The 23,975-nt window shown below is 34.6% G+C and overlaps 1 protein-coding gene across 1 annotated transcript in view; it reads right to left on the bottom strand.

Annotated features, from left to right (window-relative positions):
- PIAS1 (protein inhibitor of activated STAT 1) overlaps positions 1–23,975 on the bottom strand; it is a 113,440-nt gene that overhangs the window by 78,470 nt on the left and 10,995 nt on the right. Inside the window, exon 2 of the mRNA XM_074327512.2 lies at positions 6,897–7,341. Coding sequence (XP_074183613.1) covers positions 6,897–7,341 — 445 coding nt within the window. The remainder of the gene's footprint in view (positions 1–6,896; positions 7,342–23,975) is intronic.

Here is a 23,975-nt window from a genome sequence, read left to right as displayed (position 1 = left end):
TCTCAGTGCTTTTGTGCACTTCTGCTCACACCACTTGATGTGCTTACAAAGAACAACAGGTGTTTATTCTCAAACTTGGTTATGCCAGTTGCACTTGTAATTACAAAATCAATGAACCAGAAGTACAAAGGAAAAGTTTTTATGAAAATTAAGTTGAATGCTCTGCAAAGACACAATAAAAGCAAGTTGCTTTAAAAAAAATACAACGGAATTAGGTGAGTGGCATAAGTATAAAAGATTTTTTACCCCAGTTGTAACACATTCTGGACTCAAGTTACTTCACAAGTCTTTAAATTCTCTCTCTGCTTGACAATCTAAAATTGGGAATTCAGCAGTCTCAAAAGAAAGTCCTTCACCCACATCAAAATATTGGCAAGTAAAGATAGATTAATATGGTTTAGAGATGTGTAACTTATTACGTATTGTTTTAATCACTCATTACTTTTATCAATTAACTATTGCTTCCAATTGGGATAAGAGGGGATACTGTATCCTTCAGTAATCCACTAGAGGAACACTGACTTTAGAACATTAGAAGTAACACTCAACATCAACAATTATTATTCCTCATACCAGTCTATGAGAACTATCTAATCCATGGACACATGATGTGAACTTATTCAGAGGTACTAGCTAAGATCTTTAAAAATCTGAAAAGTAAGATATCTCTTGAGAAGGTATAATTTGGTTTAAATTTGATATAAAGCAAACTTTGAGATAACTCACCAAACTTTCACATGACTACTCCAAATGAACGCAAAGCTGTTCTCTACATGTTAGACTAAAATAATTAAATTAGTAACAAATATAAAGCTGAGTATTAATGGATCTGTTTATTCAATTCTGAATCAAGTACTGCATCCTAAAGAATTACTTTTTCAGTCACTACGAAAATATTTTGCTTTTGCCATTATGCTCTAACTCGAGTCTACTTAAACAATAAATGTAAATAATATTCTAAACAACGATTCTAAATAAAATAATATTAAAGAAGGGAAATATCTTTCCTCTCAAAGGACATTACAAAACATTTTAATCCAAGATTATTTGTCCTTTATCTTTTTTAATTATGTAAATTCCATAGCTCATCAACACCAGTAGTGGTACACTATGTAAATAAGATTTAAAATGAAGTACACTCTACACGTGGTACTCAATATACCAAAAAAGATTAAAATTTTTCTGTGCCCCTTTATTTATATGGATCAATAATACATGTGGCTAATCCTGCTGGGTTGTCAGTATTTGAGATTCTCCTCTTCATTAAAACAAAAGCAGAAACACACACACACACACACACACACACACACACACACACACAGATGACTAACTAGAAGAACACAACAGAAATATTTTTTCTCTCTAAAGTATCGTCTATGGAGTCTACATTAAACATGTGGTATCTTTGTAATTAGGGAATTTTTTTTTAAATGAGAGTATATTAAATATCCAAGTCATCAATTACTCAGAATGGGGGTGGGAACAATAAAGGGAAGGATACCCCTTTTCTCCCTACTCTATTTCCCATCCCTATTATAAGTCATTGTTTATGATATGAGGCATGCCTCCATTGTGTTTGGATGATAAAATGGTTAACATTCATTGAATTAAAGTGAAAGACTACTGTATTTAAATGAATTGGAGAAGTAATAAATGTTTACTGAACAACTGCCATGTAAGAGGCTCACAGCTAGCCATTATAGGAATACACAGGTGAATACAGCAGAGCTCCTACATTTTGAGGAACGAGCAACAAAATGTATGAGCATGCAGGAAGGCGAAATCGACTCTGGATGGGGAAGGAATATACAGGTATTAGTGGGGAATCTTGGAAAGATTAATGGAAAAGGTTTTAAAAAGCATTTGAAACAGGCCTCACAGAACAAACAGGATTTTAATACCAACAGGCAAAAATATACAACAAATCAAGCATTTTACAACAACCTTTATTTCATCTCCCAATTCTTCTAGTTAACTATGGACAATGAAAAGAATTCTCTTTAATATATGGTTCCAAAATGAATAAAGATCTTAAAATTACTTACTGTTAAAGAAATAAAATGATTTTAAGAATGGATAAGGATTATCTAATAAAATAGGGAATCACAGAAAAATTATTTTGATTTTTTAGAAACATGAACCACACATAAAAATATTCAGCTTACATCAGAACATAAAATCTATTTAAATCTAGTGTTTAAAGCCAAAAAGGGGAAAAAATGAAAAATTAAATTTACTGTCACATTCTGGACTCAAGTGATAATTGTGATGAACTATACAGGAAAAACTGAACTCTTAAGAGCTTGTAATGATTTTAAATGTATGCATGTTTTAGAAAGAAAGAGGATGCTGGAAGCCATTTAATATTTTTAGAAAATATTGTTTGCTAGATTCAAAACAAACAATCTACTGGCAAAACTAATCCGTTAGAAAACTGAATACTGTGATGAAGTAGTCACTTCTATTAATAAAATACAGAGATAGTCTTTTAATAATATTCAAGAATCTTATAGGTTCTTTATTGTTTTTTATAAAGCAGAGAGGACTTTAAAATACATTCATCCTAAACTCTAAAGATTACTCAGAATCTTCTTTCAGTAACTTTTTCAGATTCATTGAGCATTCTCCTACCCCAAATATTTACTGAATCACTGACCTTCCATAAATTGTTTTCTGGTAAGACCTTTTTATACATAACCATAATGTTTGCTTTATTTTCATTCTATAATAACAATGAGAAATTAGAAATCTATTTACATGCCACCAAGCAATTATATACCACCTATTCACGTTTATGTGTGCCACAAACAATGGATTTATTTATGAAAACTGGTATTAGATCAAATTATACTTTAAATATATAGTCAATTTTTATTACTTGTGGTAGTTGTATTGTATAAAGTCACCACAAACGATGAATTAGTGAATAATGAACCACTGCTTCTAGAGGAAATATAGGGTTAGGTTCCGGTAAGCATCTGGCCGCAACATTTTCATCAATTGATCAATACATAACCTTGTTTTATGTGTGTTTCTGTTTAAAGACACCTTATTTAATATATATTGATGATTTGTTACCATCGATCTCATAGCCAACAGCCTAATCAAAACTGATATAACACATGTATTTTCTCCATAAAGCACATCACAGCCTTCTGGAACTCATGAACACTAGACCGAACTCCAGCATTATGCTTGGGGGACTTTTGAAACTGTGAAAACACCAGAAAGCACAAAAACGTGGCATTAAATAGAATGCAAAGAGGACACTTGTTTAAAGTAGCAAGAAAACAAGAAGGCAAAAGTCAAGACCTTGCTCAATCACAGGTGGGAAAATGGGAGTTGTCAGCTGACAAACTTTTCATTGCTTTGCGCATGTATTTAAATGACCGTGAAATTGTTGTATTGATTTTGGAATTACAAATAAATTTGAGATGGCAGATATTCAGAAATACAGAATGTGCAAATAATGAGGACTGACAGTACAAAGAAAGCCCAATTAAATATGTCTCATGGGAAATATTTTAGTACTTCAAGCCGTCAATTTTGTAAGTGCAAGGGTTTACTTATTGGATATCAAGAATGGGCAAAACTTTATGACACTGTTTTTAAATTGTCACACTAAAACACTGCACTGAAGCATTCTATAAATTTTCAGATGAAGAGTAAACATGGAAAATTATTTAAAATTTATTGCCTATTCTTTAACACGTTGTGTACGGATCACGAGAATCTTCGTTTTTTTCTGAGCCATGCGTTAAGGACGGATAACGAGAATTCTCGTTTTACTGTTGACTCTTTTTACTTTGCATATTTTATTGAATTATTTGTAGAATAATTATTTATAGAATAATTTATAGAATAATTTATTTGTAGAATCTATTATTTATAGAAAAATAATAAATGACATAGAAGCATTTACGCTTTAAAGAGAAGAGTGCATTTTAAAGTAGTTTCCTTTAAAAACCTGCCGGAACAGAGGGGTATGAGGGATTTAAACCCCGCCGTACGCAACGTGTTAAAAAACAATCATTAGGGGCCGGCCCGGTGGCTCAGGCGGTTAGAGCTCCGTGCTTCTAACTCCAAAGGTTGCCGGTTCAATTCCCACATGGGCCAGTGGGCTCCCAACCACAAGGTTGCCAGTTCAATTCCTCGAGTCCCGCAAGGGATGGTGGGCACTGCCCCCTGCAACTAAGATTGAACACGGCACCTTGAGCTGAGCTGCCTCCCGGATGGCTCAGATGTTGGTTGGAGCGCGGGCTCTCAACCACAAGGTTGCCAGTTCAATTCCTCGACTCCCGGAAGGGATGGTGGGCAGCGCCCCCTGCAACTAAAATTGAACATGGCACCTTGAGCTGAGCTGCCGCTGAGCTCCCGGATGGCTCGGTTGGTTGGAGCGTGTCCTCTCAACCACAAGGTTGCCGGTTCGACTCCCGCAAGGGATGGTGGGTTGTGCCCCCTGCAACTAGCAACAGCAACTGGACCTGGAGCTGAGCTGCGCCCTCCACAACTAAGACTGAAAGAACAACAACTTGAAGCTGAACAGAACCCTCCACAACTAAGATTGAAAAGGACAACAACTTGACTTGGAGAAAAGTCCTGAAAGTGCACATTGTTCCCCAATAAAGTCCTGTTCCCCTTCCCCAATAAAATCTTTAAAAAAAAAACAAACAAAAAAACAATCATTAGGGGAAAATACTATAGAAAGATATCAAAAACTCTGCAGCTTTAACACCATAATTTCTTATGAACTATCTGCTTCTAATATCTTTTTAGGGATAAATCAGCTGTTTACCCATTACTATTACACATTAAAAGGGTCATTTGGATAGATGTATTAAAGCAACAAGATGTAAGATATAAATTATGATATATTAAGTTAAGCTACAAAGGCATGAAAAGACAATTCGTGTAGACATTAGAAATAAACATATAGTCAAGCAAAAATACCTTAGTAAAAAACTTTAAATTTTTTTCAATTTAAATTTAATTTAAAATATTACCCAACATAACCATAATGTGTGTCCAATCTGCATTTCTACTCTTCATAACAAAATTTAGATACATATATAACAACATCTATTCACACTGGTACTTGAAATTCATATTAGTGAAAATGAAAACAACAAGATATATTAATTAACACTAAGAAAATTTGAGAGCTGGGAATCAAATCAAATAAAAGCCACAAACATTTTTTCCTTTTAAATCTCAGATGATGTTCACTGCAGCATGTTTTCTGCAGAAAACTAGAAAATTTTGTCTTTTAATACAGGACTTATCTAAATCACGCAATAATATACAGTCTAACAAGAAATGAGCTAGAATATACATATACATACTGACATGTGTACACATAACACACCATATATAAATGTGTGTGTATGTGTATGTATACAGCCTTCAATTAAAAGTGTGTGTATCTATCTATCTATCTATCTATCTATCTATCTATCTATCTATCTATCTATATCAGACAAGGAGAGATGCCTATAATGTATGAGTAAGGGGAAAAGCCAAGCCACAGAACACATGTATAATATGATACATACATACTAAGTTGCTAATGAGGAAGGAACTTTGGCACTTTCATTTTTTATAATGAGCATGTTTCGTAAGTATACAGTGGGTTCTCAACAAGTGTTAAGTTTTCTTGTTATGGTTATTTTAAAAATAAAATAATGTAAAATAAAATTCATGTTGTTTGAAAATGACTCCTATGCCACTGAATATCCAAAGTATACCTTTTTTTTAAACTGTGCTTCAAATAAATAAAACAGTTATTTAAAAAAAGAAAATGACTCCTATAACCTTAATTTATTCAGGTAAATTCTGCAAAAACAAACATTTACCAGTTCAAAGAATTTTAGTAAATGGTCTCAAAATTCAACATTCAACAATCCCCCAAACTGAAATGTTTAATTATTTGTAACAGGGGTAGGCAAACTATTTTTTGTAAGGGCCAAACAGTAAATATTTTAGATTTTGCAGACATATGTGGTCTCTGTTGCATATTCTTGGTTTTCTTTTTGTTTTTTTTTCTCTTTTAACAACCCTTTAGAAATATTTCTTTTAAAAATTCTTAGCACAAAAAACACGACACAGGCTAGATTTGCATTGCTGGCCATAGTTTGCCAACCACTGATTTATAACAACAAACCAGCACCTGGAATTCTTAGATTTTAAATAAATTACACCAAAGGCATCAGAGATCACAATAGGTCAGTTTTATTCTTCATTAAATAAGGTTGCACTATAGCAATTAAAATCACAAGTTGAATAGCACATGAAATTCTATGAATACGCTAGACATTAATCAAATGATGGGAAAACACAGTAAATGAAATTTCAAATATTCGTATTATATAACCATGATCATGTGTGCACCTATAAAGCACACATATCCACTTTAAAAAATCAGCTGAAATTGAAATACCACACATCAAAGTTCAAATCTCCTTTTATAATAATAAAACCATTGACTCATTTAAATAATCAAAACTAGTTAGTCATTTGTTTCAGACATAATCAACACTTAGAAATTAAGAACTGAATTCAGAGACTGGTAATAATTACTGGGTTTTAATTTTTTAATTTGTAAGTTATCATAAAATATTAACCAATAATTTAAAATATTAAAGTATAAAAGTTTATATTCTTGGAAACTTTTTAATATTTACTGGGTGAGCAACCATCACTGGAAACTTGACTATACTTTTTGTCTAAAAGATAGCTGCTTTCATATATCTGATTCTGTCTAAAATTGAAAGATTATTATCATCTGGATGCTATTACCAAATGTAAATTTCATTATGAACAACAAACTGGTTCAAGTACTCTAAAATGAAAATGTATCCCCGCAAAGTAACCAAAGAACCATTATAGAATAATCTTACCTAGACTGGTGGGTTTTATCAGTTCATCCAGTAAATCATAAAATGGTAATTTTTGAAGTTTTATATCCGGATGGACTGGGTGAAGAGCTGACGTAAGATGTGGGAGTTCCAGTTCATGTTTAGGTCCCAGAAGAGAAACAGGGAGTAACGATGAGGATGCAGGGTGACCATCGTAAGTGAGCTGTGGAATGGTAGATGGAGACAAAGCTGCTGGCATAGGACCTGAATGTACGTTGGGGATGGACAAGTCCGCGGGCGTCATGATTTTCTGCGGGAACCTCCGCCTATAGAGTTCTTTAATTTTCATTTGTACAGCAGGACTGCAGCCAGCCTTTAGCAAATGCAGGGCTTTTGTGAGAAGTTCGTGTTTGCGTCCGTGCTTGTTTCTCCCAGCGTAGCCCAACAGTACTTGAAGTTCAGAAACTCTAAGGCTCATAACCATTTGCTTAGAGACAAAACAAAATGTAAAACATTAGTATTCCGACAATATACTTTATAATATTAAATAGTACTTTATTATAATCCTTATTGTTTGCTTAAAGGACAATTCATTTACAGTCAATTGTAGTTCTTTTAAACTTAAAGTTTAATCATTTAACGTAAGTAATCAAAGAAAATTAATATTCCTAAATTCACGGACTTCTCCCCAGGGTGATGAAAGATGTAAGATAACCACATCTCACCTCATTCCACTGTTTTGATGAAATTGTCAGGTATTTATCAAGCACTTACTTGAGTCTCCAGGAGAATGCTGGGTGCTATATGTGGATGGCAAAAGATAATAAGCCCTCAAAAACATTTGTTTTCTTGGGGTAAAAGTATGTAAGTATATATGAAACACATAAACAGCCCACCTCAAATACCAGATGTATGTAGAATATAAATAACATATTATCAAGTATTACATTCTATACTAACTCTGGAATTTGTTGTACTTAAACTATACCTTTTTTAACCCATTATATGCCAGATACATTCTATACATTCACATGAGTTGTCACCAAATCTTTACAACTCCACAAAGTGTTATCCTCGCTTTACATATGTAGAAACTATTAGGTTGGTGCAAAAATAATTGCAGTTTAAAAGGTTAAATTGCAAAAACTGCAATTACTTTTGCACCAACCTAATAGTTAAGTTAAATAATTTACCTAAGGCCACAGAGCTGCTACTAAGTAGCAGTCAGAATTCAAACCCAGATATGTATGATTCTGAAGCCCTGGCTCTTTCCTTCCACGAAAGCATAAGGAAAAAGACGGAGCTGGAAACATATTACTGGGAAAGCCAGGCTAAGAGTGTAGGAATTCAATCCACATGCCATAAAGTACGTAAGGCTATAGTAAAGAAATCTACTTAACTTTGTTTCACCCTGTGTTCCCAAACTTATTGGGTCACTGTTTCGCCTTTTTACGCAACTATTAAGAGACTACCAATAGGCAATGTCCATCTATAGCAATCTTCTCATTTTAAAGTGGAGGAAAATGGAATCCATAGAGAAGAAATGGCTTACCAAGATCATACATCTACTAACAGCAGAATCCTGACTTACCACCAGTGATGAGGGGAGGTGTTAGAATAGAAGACACATGTAAGCTTACCATTTGCTATTTCCCCAACTGTTTTCTCCCCTCACCTCATACCAAATACCAATACACAAAAGCTAAATTGCCTTCCCTAATTCCCCACCACTCCCTGAGATGACAACCTCCCCCAGCCAATCTTCTAGAAGTTCTTTACAGATTGCAAAACAATTAAAGAAAAAAATAAAATAGTGAGGGGGGAAAAGGTATATAACGAGCTTTATAGGCAATAAAGCTGGTTAATCAAAGAAATACGAGCCCTTCTAATTCTCTGGCCTGGAAAATGCTTTATTTCCTCAAAGTGCAGCTTTTGCCCATTATGCCTTTCCTCACTACTTTTACTGACCATTTTTCCTATCTTTATTTTAGCATTTATCTTGCTGTATTATAATTTTTCTGTTTATACAAGTGATTCCATGACCAGACTGAGGTCCTCTAGGGCACAAGGTCATGTTGCGCTCAGCATCTAACACTAGGGCCTGACAATGGCAGACACTCTTCAAATGACTGGAGAGAGAGACAGACAGAGACAGAGAGACAGAGACAAACAAATAAGAAAGGCACACCAGAAGAAGAAAAAGTGGGAGTGGAATCTAGAATGATAAGTTATACAAATAAATGTAACATAAATGCAAATGAAATCCCAAAACCTTATGTTCTGTAGAAGGACTTTTTCCTCTTCATTGGTCTTCTCTTTTTAGTAGGGCATTTCCATCATCAGTTTTCTGAGAATGGGGCATGAAGTATACTTTTTATTCCTTACACTGTGTAAAAATATCTTCACTTACCCATATTTAATAACTGAAATTGACTCAGTAGATAATTCTAGACAGAAACACACGTTCTGTCCAAATTTTGAAGGCCTTTCCTATTGTCTTCTGGGTTGCAGTGTTGCTGTTAAGAAGCCTGGCACCATTCTGAGCCTCGATTTTTCATGGTCACTTTTATATTCCCTGCAGGAAGCTTATAGAAGCTTCTCTTTATGTGCTCTGAAATTCTATAATGTGTCTTGGGAATGAGTTGGTTTTTTTGTCGTTGTTTTTGCTTTTCAATGGTTTGAAGTGATAATTGCTGAGTCTTTTAAAATTCAGATATATGTCCTTCAGTTCTGGGAAGTTTTCTTAAAATAAGCTTCCTTAGACTTTTTTCTGTTCTCTTTCTCCGGTGCCTATTACAGATGCTCCTTGATTTACCTCCCAATAAGCCCATCATAAACTGAAAATATTCTAAGTCGAATATGCATTTAATATGCCTAATCTGCTGGCCATCACAGCCTAGCCTACCTTAAACATACTCAGAACACAACATCCAAAAAAGGCTGGCAACACAGTGCCCTGTAGAGTGTCGACTATTTGACCTGGTGGCCACAGGCCTGACTGGGAGCTGTAGCTCAAGCCGCCACCCGGGATCAGGAGAAAGCACCTTAACTGCGTGTCACCAGCCTGAGAAAAGATCAATGTGTACACCTTTGGCACCATCATAAGTTGAAAAATCATAAGTCAAACCATGCTAAGTCAGGAACCATCTGTATTTAGACACTGGTCTTCCTAGATTGATTCTCTAAATTTCCTTTACTCTATTTTCTTTATCCTCTTGCATTTTATATCTCTTGTCTTTCAGCTCTATTTTCTGGGAGATCTCAACTTTATCTTCTAACTCTTCTATTAAAATTTTAATTTCCATGAGTTCTTTTCTGTTTGCTGCATATTTCTTTTTTTTCTCTTTCCCCTACATCTTGTTCTTATTTTTCCATGAATGCAGTAACTTCTTTTCTCTTTGAGGATATAAATAAATTGGGTGTTTGACATTGTTGTTGTTTTCTTCTGCTCCTTGCACTGTCTCTGTAACCCTGAGTTCTTTTTCGCTGTTTGCTTTGGTCTCTGCCTTTCATGCTTGACATTTTCCTCAAATTAGAGAAAATCCTTGGCTGTACATTTATATCTAAGATACTGAAAAAATGATTAGAAGATTTGTGTGAGTGAGCAGACCAGGGTACTTCATTCTAGAATAATCAGGCAAGAACCTGGCTATTTTGAGGATTCCTTCTGTCTGGTCACTTTTTTTATTTAATAATTGTTTTTTTTAATTGGGGAATATTGGGGAACAGTGTGTTTCTCCAGGGCCCATCAGCTCCAAGTCGTTGTCCTTTAATCTAGTTGTGGAGGGCACAGCTCAGCTCTAAATCCAGTCGCTGTTTTCAACCTTAGTTGTAGGGGGCGCAGCCCACCATCCCATGCGGGAATTGAACTGGCAACCTTGTTGTGAGCTTGCGCTCTAACTAACTGAGCCATCCGGCCGCCTGTCTGGTCACTTTTGATAGAGAAGAATCCTCCGATCTCCTTCTCTGGCAGTATAAGGTTGGCTTCCAGTGTTCTCACGGCAGAGTAGGGGAATATGGGGCCAGGAAGGGGAAGAGCTCACAATTCAGTAAGATACTTAATCTCTTTTCCAGCTATGTCAAATTTTACAAACACACACACACACATACACACACACACACGAGAACACTATTCTAACTACAGAGGCAGAAACCACATTCTGAGAAAGATAAATATGTGAACAAGTCAATATTCAAGCAATATCAATAAGTATTGCAGACGGAGCTTTTTGCGATTAAATAGAAAGTGCCAGTTTTATTGTCTCATTAGCTATGACCGCACATCATTAAAGGTCATATCTAAGTTGTGAATGAGAATTAGGTACTTCCTGTTACACAACATAATTATTCTCATTCACACATCCCGCTGCCATAGTTTAAAAGATTAGTCATAAGTAGACTCTATATTCTTAATCTTTTTCTGGTATCAATTTATAATCAATTGTAAACCAAATTAATTTAAAGATAAACAAAACAGGCCTTTAAAAATGTCATAATATTTCATTTATACTTTTTCTATCCACAAAGAAATCATAAAAAATTCTGTAATTGCATTCAGTACAATGTGTACTATAGTACAACAAAAATATCTTAGTCATAATTTTCAAAGTCAGATTCTTCATTCAGTGAAACTGACTTCTGGATCATTTCTAATCCTCTGCATTTGAAACAGTTAATAAGCAGCTGTTAGATTAGCAATTTGTCAACAATGCCCCAGTTCAACCAAAACACCTAGTTGGCCAGTTTCTACTAAAGCAGCAAATCAGGCTGGTTATATACTTCTCCATAATCTTGTTCCACCCAATTTCTTCTTTTATTTTTTTCTCAATATGACTGAAAAATGACCTGTAGTTCCTACTCCTCTAGCTGGTCATCTTCCTCCTCTCCTATTCTAGTCCATCCTATTGGCTGCATTTAGCTCCCACATAATGACACAACACAGAGATCCCATTCTCCCTCAAGCAGAGTATAAACCTAACACTCTCTTGAAATGGTGCACCATGGCTTCAATTTTTGATAGATAACTTAAATATCATCCCCATTTATGTACTATCACATCTGATGAAACATATGGGTATAGCCTTCAAAAAGCTCCTTCTAGATAATTTGAGTGCTAAAATTAACAAACCCAACTAACTTTCTAAAATTTGGATAAAATGTTTTTTCTAATAAAGTTTACCCTTAACTTAAAAATTTAGAGTTCAAATTCTAATACATTGCCAAATTTCTTGCACAGAGGTAGAAAACTATGACTTTTATTTATGGAAAAAGCTGCTCTGCAAACAGATGTTCAATAAATGTTTTATGGACCATTGCATAGGTCCTAAATGAATATGCAGAAAGATGGAACATAGGAACAAACAATTAACAGAGATATACGCTAGTCTTCAGAGACGACACATACAATTATATTAATTAAACACTCAAAAGTTACTATGTGCTAGGCACATGTACAATACATTAGCATACATAAAATTTGGATTTTAGTACTGACAGCCATTAATTTACTAAATAACAATCTTTCAGGGTCTGTTTTCTTACTTCAAAAAATGAGAGATTAAGTAAAGATTCTCAACAGTTCCTTAAAATTTTTAAATTCTATAATGCTATTAACTCTATTGAAAATGAAATCTTTCTTCTTATTTTTCTACTCTTCTGTAAAATACAAACAATCCAAATAATGAAATCTTTCTAGATTAGCAATGTTTTCAATCAAAAATTTAAGTGTCATTTACTTGGGCTGATAGAGTACAAATAATGATAAACTTAATATATGTTACATGCTTACAATATGCCAATTACATACTAATTACGGTAAACATGATTATCTTATTTAAACCTCACATGAACCCCAGAAACAGATTATTATTATTCCCATTGTATGGATTTAAAAAAAAAAAGCAAAACTGACCTATGGATAAGAAAACCCATAGGTCACTTTTCACATAAAATCTAGAATTAAAAAATAATGAGCAGGGCTTTAAGAAATTTTAACTCTATCAAATTATAAAAGATTGAGCATTCTTTCCCAAATCCCCCAACTAAAAACAAACAAAACATTACATTTGCAATTAAGGATACCATCTCATCTAATTTAAGTGTCAGACAAGACAAGAAGCAATGAAAGAAATAGTATACTAGAGAAAGAAACTTACAAGGAGAAAGAGACAAATAATAAAACAAAAAGTGTGAGGAAAAATGCATTGTGTAACTAAACATTCCTTAAATCATAGCCCAAATCTGAGTCCCAAAAAAATATTTAAGGAAAAGCATAGAGAGAAAAGCGTCAAGAGAACTATTTCAGAGTAACAGGTGTACCTACTCAAGGTTAGAGCTAGCAAGTAGCGGAGCTCAGACTCAAAAGTCCGAGTCCACGCAATGCTGCAGAGTACTGACCATGACGGACACTACTACTAGATAATTTGAAATATTTTTTTGGAAATAGGAGAATCATAGGATCATAACATAAAATAGAACTTTATAAATTATGTCCAACTCTCTATCTGTAACCTCAATTCATGGTTTCCCAGCCTTTGCTTAAACACTTCTAAGAATTCACCATCTAATTTTATAGCAGTCTACATTACTGAAAAGTCTATGAATCGAAATTTTCCTTTAATTTCTACCCAATGATTCTAAAAGTTTGTCCTGGTTGGTATAGCACAGAGTCTATTTTTCAAATGTGTTAAGAGGGCTCTTTTCCTTCAATGCTCTGCATTCTAGACCCTTCCCACCATGATCACTGTCCTCTGAGCATTCTCCCATCCATCCTACTCAAAGTGAATGGAAATAATCCAGATAGTGGTCTGACTAATCCTGCATAGAGCAGTATTACTACCTCTCTTATTATGAACCCACTATTTCTATCTATGTAACTAATAAGGCATTCCCATTTTAGGGTGATTGGTTTATTTTATTTGGGCAAGGGGAAGGATGTGGTATTATGCTTTTGTTTCAGCACGGAGAGGAAGTAATGATCCACACATTGTTGTTCATAATAACCTTAAAGTTAACTAAAACCTCTATTCAATCTTTTTACACATGCACTGCTATTAAGTTAAACCTCCTCATCCTCTAATATAATTATTTTTAATTTAAAAGTAGAACTTTATATTTAGTGCTGTTAAACCTTTTTAGTTTTCATTCATCATTCATTCCAGCCTTTCATAACTCTTTTGAAGAACTGCACCCTACATCTTCTATTGCAGCACTTGTCACACAGTGTAAATTGTTGATTTTCTAGTCTATGTCCTCCCCCTGGACTGTGAGTGTTTGAAGGACAAGCGCTTATCTCTGTATCACTTATGCTAAGTACAGTACATGACACCTACTAAATGCCCAAGAGATGACGATGACAAACTAACTCCCCTTGATTCTGTCATCTAACATAGTCATTTTTCCCAGTTTTGTGCCATCTATAAAATCTGAGAATTCTGCCAATTTTGTCATTCTTAAAACTTGGGGGCCGGCCCGGTGGCTCAGGCGGTTGGAGCTCCGTGCTCCTAACGCTGAAGGCTGCCGGTTCGATTCCCACATGGGCCATTGCCAGATGGCTCAGTTGGTTGGAGCGCGTCCTCTCAACCACAAGGTTGCCAGTTCGACTCCCGCAAGGGATGGTGGGCTGTGCCCCCTGCAACTAGCAACGGCAACTGGACCTGGAGCTGAGCTGCGCCCTCCACAACTAATACTGAAAAGACAACAACTTGACTTGGAAAAAGTCGTGGAAGTACATACTGTTCCCCAATAAAGTCCTGTTCCCCTTCCCCAATAAAAACTTTAAAAAAAAAAAAAAAAAAAACGGGCTATAACAGGGTCAATACTATACAGCCCTGTGGAACACGGTAAGCGATTTCCCTCCAGGTAACAATAAAATTTAAGGTTACAAATAAGATTATTCAATTACTTAGGATTCGGATAACTATTTTTCCCCAGGATTCCCCAATCTTAAGATAGTCAATAAACACTGTACAGGGTGCACAAGAAAAATAATTAAAGTTATCACATTTCAGTCTTGATTTGAGGATTTCAGAGAAAAACAAGTTTAGAAAAAGATGTACACGAATGTTCTAAAAAGTCCTAGGAATGATTCCTCACAAACTACAGAGAAATATTAAAAAGACAAAAAGAGGCTGCAGGAGAAAGTTCTTGAAGTCTTGCAATGACAGCTTGCCTAAGTATTCTTTTAAATCCCATCAGAAATCTATTAATGAAATACTCCTTCCTTTTCTACACAAAACAGAACACTTTCACCCAATTATTCGACTAGTTATAAATAAGAGAAACAACTTCACAACAAAAATGTCCTTTATTCTACATAAAGTAAAATTTTTAAACTACTACAAAACTTACACAGATCATAATCTTCAGGACAGATCGTTATGATTAATATTTACATGCAAAGTTTTTATAGTAGTGAAAGCAAGTTTAAGAATATATGCATATTCTCTTTGGAAAAATTCAATTAATGTACATAAAAATATATTTCAAGGTGAGGACCATGAAAACATACTAATACTCTTCCTGAAATTTATGGAGGAGGGAAGATGAGCTACTCACAAACCTCTGATACTCTAACAGCATCCATTTTAACATATGCAGAATACTAACAAACAAACAAAAAAAGCAATGCCAAAATTACTGACAAGAAAGGACTCATTTTTTAAAGCAGGGAAATAGGAAAAAAAATGTTTAACTATTATGTGTAAAGGACAATTTATAAACTAGCCAACAAAAGAAAGAAATTACTATGGTTATGCTAAAAGAGTAGTTTAGCTTTTGTTGCCATTAGAAAGTGAAATATAAGCTTATCATAATCATTTAAAAAGAACAATAAGTAGAAACCTACGCTTAATGCCTTTTCTTAAATATATAACTAATCAAATTCCACGGCATTTCTCCAAATACTCAAAGCATCCAATGTTCTTTAAGGTAGAAATTCAATTCTTTATTTCCTAAATCTAGAAGGCATACTTTTCCATTTGAGGATCAAAACATAAAGACAGACTCTGTAACAGAGGAGAAATAATATCTATCACTGCATCCTAAGTCTAAAATGCTAAAAAGAAACAAATGCAAGCATATTGCCTAGTTTGGAAGAAATAACACCGAAAATGCCTTTAAAAATCTGTTCAACAAATTAGTATTCAATTCTCAAAGTTCCTCTAATAACAAAAATGCAGTATTTTTCAGGAAAATGTAATTGAAGTTATATTTTTTAAACTTCAAATTTTACCTATTTTAATACAGTTAGCTGCCTAGATAACACCAAACTCCCAAAATAAAACTTACAACTAAGATGCAATCTGACTGCACTTCACATTAAAGAGCTCCAATTTAAATGATCGGATACTCTAAATCAGCATTTCCCAAACTAGGTTCACAGTGTTAATAGATACTCAGAGAAATAGGGTTCTGTGGCAAAACAAGTTCAGGAAATTCAAAATTCTTTAATTCGCCACCAGGCCCTCCCTTCTCAAATCATATTAACACACTTAAAGATCCAAGAAGTCCAGCAGAAAGAAATATGTTAATTTTACATCTAATATTTTGCAAATTTACTTGGCCACAAAACCCTTCTCTATTATTATCATTGTTTAATCTATCATCATCTCATTTCTTAGCACTTCATAAAAGAAGAATTCTGGAAAAAACTCCAAGATCTTCAAGTTTTCCAGGGGTTCCATTTTATGCCTGTTGTTCTGACAAAATTGTTAAAAGCACCTCCTTCCACTCTTACATGTCCCAATTTGGATGATAAATTAACAAAACACATGCTGTGAAACATGTGAACTACCTTTACCAAATGTCAAATGAACACGGCCATGTTACTGCTACAGTTAAAATGTTATGTAGATGATTAATCTTCATCTGTTTTCCCAAACTTCTGAAAGAATTTTTCACTAGCAATACTACATATATTTTCAAAATACTCTGAACTACTGAATTCTTGCTGACTAAACTCACGAACGAAACAGATGTAGATAGCGAAAAGTATCTGTAATTGCATAATTTAAAAGAGCCCATTGTAAGGAAAGGACAACTCTTAAACCCATTCAAGTAGTCCACAAAAGATGTTTCAAGTTAAAACATATTTTAAAAAATTATTCCAGGCCTTAATTGTGAGAGTGCCCCCAAATTCTTGCCATTTTTCACTTACCCCAATCTTCCTGGGTGACCTGATCCATCTCATGACTTCAAAATGTCATTTCTAAGTTAATGATTCCCAAATCTTTATTTCCAGCCGTGCCTTTGTCTCCTGAATTACAAATGCACTTGTCCCAGAAGTTTGCAACATATCCAAACCAACACATCAAATTTCTCTCAACCCCCCCAAAAAAAATCTCACATCTTCCATCTACCTAACCAGTTTTCAGAGACAGAAACTCCTACCCCACTTTCTCCTTCACTCCCACCGAGCCATGTCACTCCTCCTGCCTGACAATGTCTCAGTCCCCACCCACACCACCATCGTGCAGTCTCTCGTGGCCTCTTCCCCACGTCTGCAAGACTCAACTACCTGTTCTCCTTGTCACCAGTATTAGCCCACCCAAGTCATTCTCCATACTAGTGGGCTTTCGAAAATACCGTGTTTCCCCGAAAATAAGATCTAACCGGACAATCAGCTCTAATGCGTCTTTTGGAGCAAAAATTAATATAAGACCCGGTCTTATTTTACTTATGTGCTCCCCAGTTTAACCCAAGCCCTTATGCTATATGTTAGAGAAGCCCTGTTTCCTTGTTTTCTACCAAACTATAAGTTCTGTCTATACAGACTGTCTTATTCACTATCAATGAATCTGAGTAATGATGGTATGGCTTCTCTTTTAAGTGTTATGAACCATACTGGTAGGGCAAACCTAGCAGGAATTATACATATTCTCTCCCACAAATAAAGACATTATATAATTCAGCCCAGTGCCAGCTCAGCATGTTACCAGTATCCAAACAATAATTTACTTAGCTTGGACAGCTAAATTACAGAATTTTATTCTTAATCCTACAAAGAATAGAAAGTTACAAAAACTTTTCAAATTGCAGGAAATGTAGGGATGGATAAGAGGCTGACATAAAAAAAGTCAATCTCACTGAAGAATAAATAAATTGGAAAGGGAAATTAAGACGAGATGAATTTAAAGGTTGCTGGTTAATAGCAATATGAAACTATGGGAGTCTGAAATAATGAGGGTGGTAGTTCAGAGAGACGTAACATTAAGAAAGATTTAACAAGATTTGGATGTGGACAAAGTTCGTAGTTCAAATGGTTCAGAAATAGGGAAGCCTTCCTTAAGCGCCCAAACTAAATGAAGTCTCCTTGTTATATGTGCTTACAGAATGTTGTCCTTTTCCTTTATAGAACTTAAACACAGTTTCAGACTCACAATTTCAATGTGAAACGTTCTGCTAATAATCTGTTCTCAACTTTCCAGAATCTGCATCACTCTCTTATGTAGATCTCTACAGATGGATCTACTGGGTGTTCCATAAACATACTGTAATGTTTTCTTTCCTCATTACCTTTGTTCATGCTGTTCCCTCTGCTTGACATAACCTCCCTGGAATCAGTATCAAAAGTCTTCTCTCTTAAGAGCCAGTTTGAAATCAGAGTAACCAGAAGTGACTATTTTTTTTCTCTTAGGAATACTTTTATTTACATGGTTATTCCTTTTATAATGCTTTCTATTATACTTGCTCTAAACATTTCTCTCCTCCACAAGAATGATGCATACTCCTCGAGGTCAGCTAAGGGGCAGCGGGAACAGAAGTTGTGAATGTTGTGAATAGAAGGGAATTCCAAGCACAAAGAACAGTAGGAGATAAAGTACCAGAGAACTCAATGGAAATAAGTCTAAGAGATGTCCACGCCCTCTCCCAAAGAATTCTTATACTGGGTTCTACCTACAGAGGTCTTCCGTCCTAATCCTCACAAGACTTACTGGTGATACTATTTCTAGAAAACCAATGTCCAAAAGAAATATAATGTAAGCTGCAAATGCGAGCCACACACGTAATGTCAAATTTTCTACTAGCTACATTTTTTAAATAAGTTAACAATATATTTTACTTAACCAAATCTATTCAAAATATTACCATTCCAACATATAATCAATATTAAACAATTGTTGAGATACTTTCCATTTTTTTAATACTCTGTCTTTGAAATCCAGCGTATATTTTAAACTTACAGCAAATCTCAATTCCAACTAGCCACATGTCAAAAGCTCAATACCTACATCTAATTAGTGGCTACAGTATTGAACAGTGCAGACTTGAAAAATATTCCTGTCATTCACTGAAGGTTTTAGCACCTGCTTCAATTACCCAGGCTCCAATCCCATACCCTGGGCTGTATTTCTTAACTCCTTATTACTCTCCATCCTCAGCCACTCACTTCCATGGCCACATTTTGGACCTTTCCAGCAGAACCTGCACCATCTCCAAAATCACTAATTCATACACTCTATTCTCCAACTACCACCTCCTATTTTTACTTGCATAAGAACCTCTACTGCAACAATTCAACTTCACAGACAGCTCTAATTCATTGATGCTATCACTAGCCATCAGGCCCCTCAGGTTCAGCTTAGTAAGATTCCATGGTACATCATTAAACATTCCTTTGCAAAATTCCCTTCCCCTTCTATGCCTGGCACACTCAAATGGTTCTAACTTTACAACTCTGGACAGAGAAGAATGAATGCACACAGGCAAACAGATGTTACTACAAATCCATAATCATTCATCTCAATGAGCACAGGCATCCCACTGGATTTTCCAATAAGCCAGCAATTCCCACAATTATTATTTCAGATCTTTTCCTTGCTTCCTCCAAAAACTACCTTTAGAAAGCGTGCATAAAACAAATGACTATTCAACTTTCTTTAACAATGCATTCAATACTATAATTTGATATTCAAAAAAAAGTCCAAAATAAAAAAAAACAGCATTTTTTGCTAATCATAAAAACATGTGCTCTTTAAAACTATTCAGATACAGATGGGTGAAGAGAACCAAACTATTTTTCATATACCTATCAGAATACTAGAATGTAAGTTTCACAAGGGCATAGACTCAATCTATTTCATTCCCAACTGACTACTGTGTATCTAACAGTATCTAGTACATAAATCAGTCCTAATTTTGGAATGACTAAGAACCCCACTTTAAACAATTGTGATATGAAAAGCCAAACATGAAATAGGCAAACGGGGAAGCCAGTGGATGTTTTCAAGATTTAGCCCAGAATATATATAGCCCAGTAAAGGAATAATTCTTTTTACTTTACATAAAACTTTTTTAAATGTATCAAACAAAATAATGGAGAAAAATATATAAAGTGTAACAGATTTTAATGGTTTATGCTTCCACCAAAAAGCTAGACTTTTGTCTTAACTCTGATTCTACTTCTTGGATTACAGCAGGGACACATGTGTGTATAAATCTAAGCACTTTTCAAGACTTAAGCAACTGTGGATCACTGCGGTAATTAACGTAAGTCCCTTCTTATTCCCCAAACATCATTAAGCATAATTGCTAGATTCTGTGGGCATGTAGATTTGCCATAGTTATGCATATTTTCAAAATGAGGTCTCCAAAACTTTCCTCTCCACCTCCACCTACAAATTCCTCCTCTTCAAAGAATACTATATGAAATTTGGTGATTTATAAGACAATGATATAATTAAATGGTTTAATTAGAAGTAATGGCATTAAAACAACCTTACAAGTAAATAATATACAAACCTAGTATTTCACTACCAGTTTTGATTTTTCAAGTAACATATCAATAGCAGTTACCTGGGAAGAAGTGGGGAAGAGAGAGGAGGAGGGTGCACAAAAACAGGCCTCAAAGTTTTGAGATACTCTGTTAAGTTTGGTGTTTGTTTTATTAGTCTTCTATAAGTTACACATTCTTCTACAAAGTTATACAGATTATATTGTATATACTATACATTTATTTTTTTAAAGCAACCTAGCTTTGTCTCAGAACACAATTTATATTATCACTCAATATAAATCTTACTTCAACATTGGCAACTACTTAAGAATGGTTATCATATATTAATATAGTTTGTATTATGAGCTTCACAGAAAGTTTACAATGTCCACCAGTTACATATAAACTGACCAAACACAAATATCTACCACATTCCCTCCCTAAAAGGAAACAAAAAGACAGTAAAGGGAGAAAGTTAATTCACAAGGACAAAGAGCAAAAGACAAACTGATTGATTAAAAGAAAAAAGGTAAAGGCAGAGGTCCAGTCCTCAAACAAAACAGAAAATGAAAGGGGGAAAATTACTAAGTTACTAAAGGATTAATACAGGGAAATTTCCAAGAAATGAAGGATATGTGTCTCTAGACTGGGCCACCAATCAAGTACCTTAGCATAGTGACCGAAAAATATCCACATTAATGCATTTCATCATGAAGATTGAGCACACCATGAATATAGATTCCTAAATCCTCCAGACAGGTCACATGCAAAGGTTCAAAAACTGAGATGCACCCCTGAAGCTGAAGCTGAATAATACTGAATGTCAACTATAATTGAATATATATATAGTCACGGGATGTGGAGTGCAGCATAGGAAGTAGAGTCAATGGAATTGTAACAGCTATGCCAGAAGGGTAGTACATTGGGGGCGGGGGGTTATCATTTTGAGAGGGGTGTAAATGTCTATTACATTGTTTTGTACACCTGAAACTAATAAAAAAAAAGGATCTGAAATGTACCCTGTACAATGTGGAAATCATCTTCAGTTTGTTACAAAAAAGCAAGAGTAAAGAAAATGTCTATACTAACTGTTCAAAATTATATCATATTTCAAACTGTCTAGAGTTTCACTCAAGAGATAAAATGACTAGAAAAATTTTCTGAAAGTTAAGATTTGTCAAAAACTGAGTAACTTTGAGTAAGACCATTATTAAAGTTCAATGTTGACTCTATTTAAACTTATTTTACTCCTAAGACTTTCTGGTTACTTTAATTTAGCTCGGCAAAATAACTAACCTAAAAATGAACACTTTAAAACCATGGGGCGGGGATGGGGTACAGAGGGCAGGTAGCTGGACAGGAAAGACACAGGAATCTCAGAACAAGAGACTTTATATAAGTTTTTCAAAAGAATGAGTTATGGTAACTAATTTTTAGCAATCTAAAACATTCATATGTGGATGAGGAAAAACAGTTAATTTTCTTAAATAATTCAGGAATGTAGAGATTCAAAGTTAAGCAAAAATTATACAAATCAACATAATTATGATGAAAGATAGTATCTATCTGTCTGTCTACCAGATTGGATTGCTTTCCATCAGGAATTGTGGTTTAATTATCTTTGTATACTGACGACTAGCACAGTACCAGACACAGTATACACTCAAATATTTACTGAATAAATAAGTGCATGAGAAGGCCTAACTATATAGAAATTAAAACAAGTTCTCTCTCTCTCTTTTATTTTTAAGGAGGGCGCAGCTCATAGTGGCCCAAGGGGGGATCGAACGGGCAACCTTGGTGTTATTAGCACCATGCTCCAACTGAGCTAACTGGTCACCCCAAAACAAGTTCCCTTTAATACCACATTTTTAATGAGCTAAGACTACAGCTCATAAAGGAAAAATACTAAAGAATCAAATAATTTTTAAATCAAATGAAAAAATTTATTTCATATTCATAAGGTATTATTTACTTCTTCAATCAAATACCCTAAATGCACAGCTAATTACTAAGAGTTTGAGTTGAACTATTTGCACTTCACATAGATATCACTTTTTCCCTTGGTTAACTTTATCTGTAAAATCATCTTGGATGGAGGACAAACCCTCTGAATTCCAACAGCACTCACAGCACGCTCACCACCACCTCCCCTTCTCCCCTCCCCCCATACAGACACAAATATAATCATCCTCAGACTCCATTCCTTCAAATGAATTATGCAGTTAGGATGACAGATGTTTATACAACAAAAGAAGGGCCACTTTTACTAAAGTTACAAATAAAACTGAAATATTTGCAAAACAAAATGTTCATTACCATCCTCCACATTCAATAGAATCACCTGTTAAGATCAGCAGATTCAGAAAACTAATAACTCAGTGGAGTATGAAGTATTTACCTACAATCAAGTATGTTCTAAACAATCATCAACCAAACTATAGGTAGCAAAGTTGAACCTACTGAATAGAACAATCTATTCAATACTTATAAGCACATTTTGTTTACATGCAGATGCTGCTGCTAATTACAAATGCATCTTCTCTAACATTCTATTAGGCACAGCAGAGTTGCCACTTGGAAAAACTTTTTTTAAATAGTTGCCACATATACCAAGAAGTAACTTTTTAAAAATAGTCTGGAATTAAGGGTTATTAATTTTCACTGTTCATCCTTCCTATTAGTCTGAACTATTCCTGGGATTACTACCTAAATTCAGGAGTGAAAACTAATGGCTATCTTAAATTTATGTTCTCTTCCCTAATTAGGATTCAATTAGACACAAAATATCATACTTTTTTAAAAAAGATCTTTCACCTTTAAGATGTTACTTTACTTTGAAATCACATATTAGAATAACTTTTGCAACAAAAAATCTTCCTTTCCCAGTCTTACTTTGACACTCTAAGGAAAGAGGCTTGAGGAATACAGAGGCTGAAGTTTTTCAAATACAACTCTAAGGAAAGGTAGAAAGAAACTGAAAAGCATTCAGTCTTATAATTGCTAGATCCTGTAATTTCTATATCCTACATTAATTCCACAAGAGGGAAAGAAAGAAAACAAAATAGGTCCAATGCAAATCAATCAACTTAGATATTTGGTAAGAGCTAATAAGATCTGAAGAGGAAATCATTGGCTAAAATTAGGTTAGGGGGCATCTGTACGGAGTTTTCATTTATCCAAGCTATTTCCATCTCCTACCTCAGAAAAAACGGCAATCAAGGATTGAAGCATAACAGTGAGAAAATAAAAAGTTATACCATTCCCACACCGTTACTAATTTAAAGTATTTGGAGCACATTCATTGAATGCAATGCAAGCCATTACTGCTTAGTGTTTTCTATAAAGATACAATTAAGCAGTTTCTGCTTAGCAAACTTGCCTTGTAAATGGATCACTATTATCTA

This window comes from Rhinolophus sinicus, chromosome 3 (genome assembly GCF_057876585.1).
Source record: "Rhinolophus sinicus isolate RSI-liver-muscle chromosome 3, RSI-T2T, whole genome shotgun sequence".
Classification (NCBI taxonomy): domain Eukaryota; kingdom Metazoa; phylum Chordata; class Mammalia; order Chiroptera; family Rhinolophidae; genus Rhinolophus; species Rhinolophus sinicus.
This window is presented reverse-complemented; position numbering and strand designations above follow the sequence as displayed.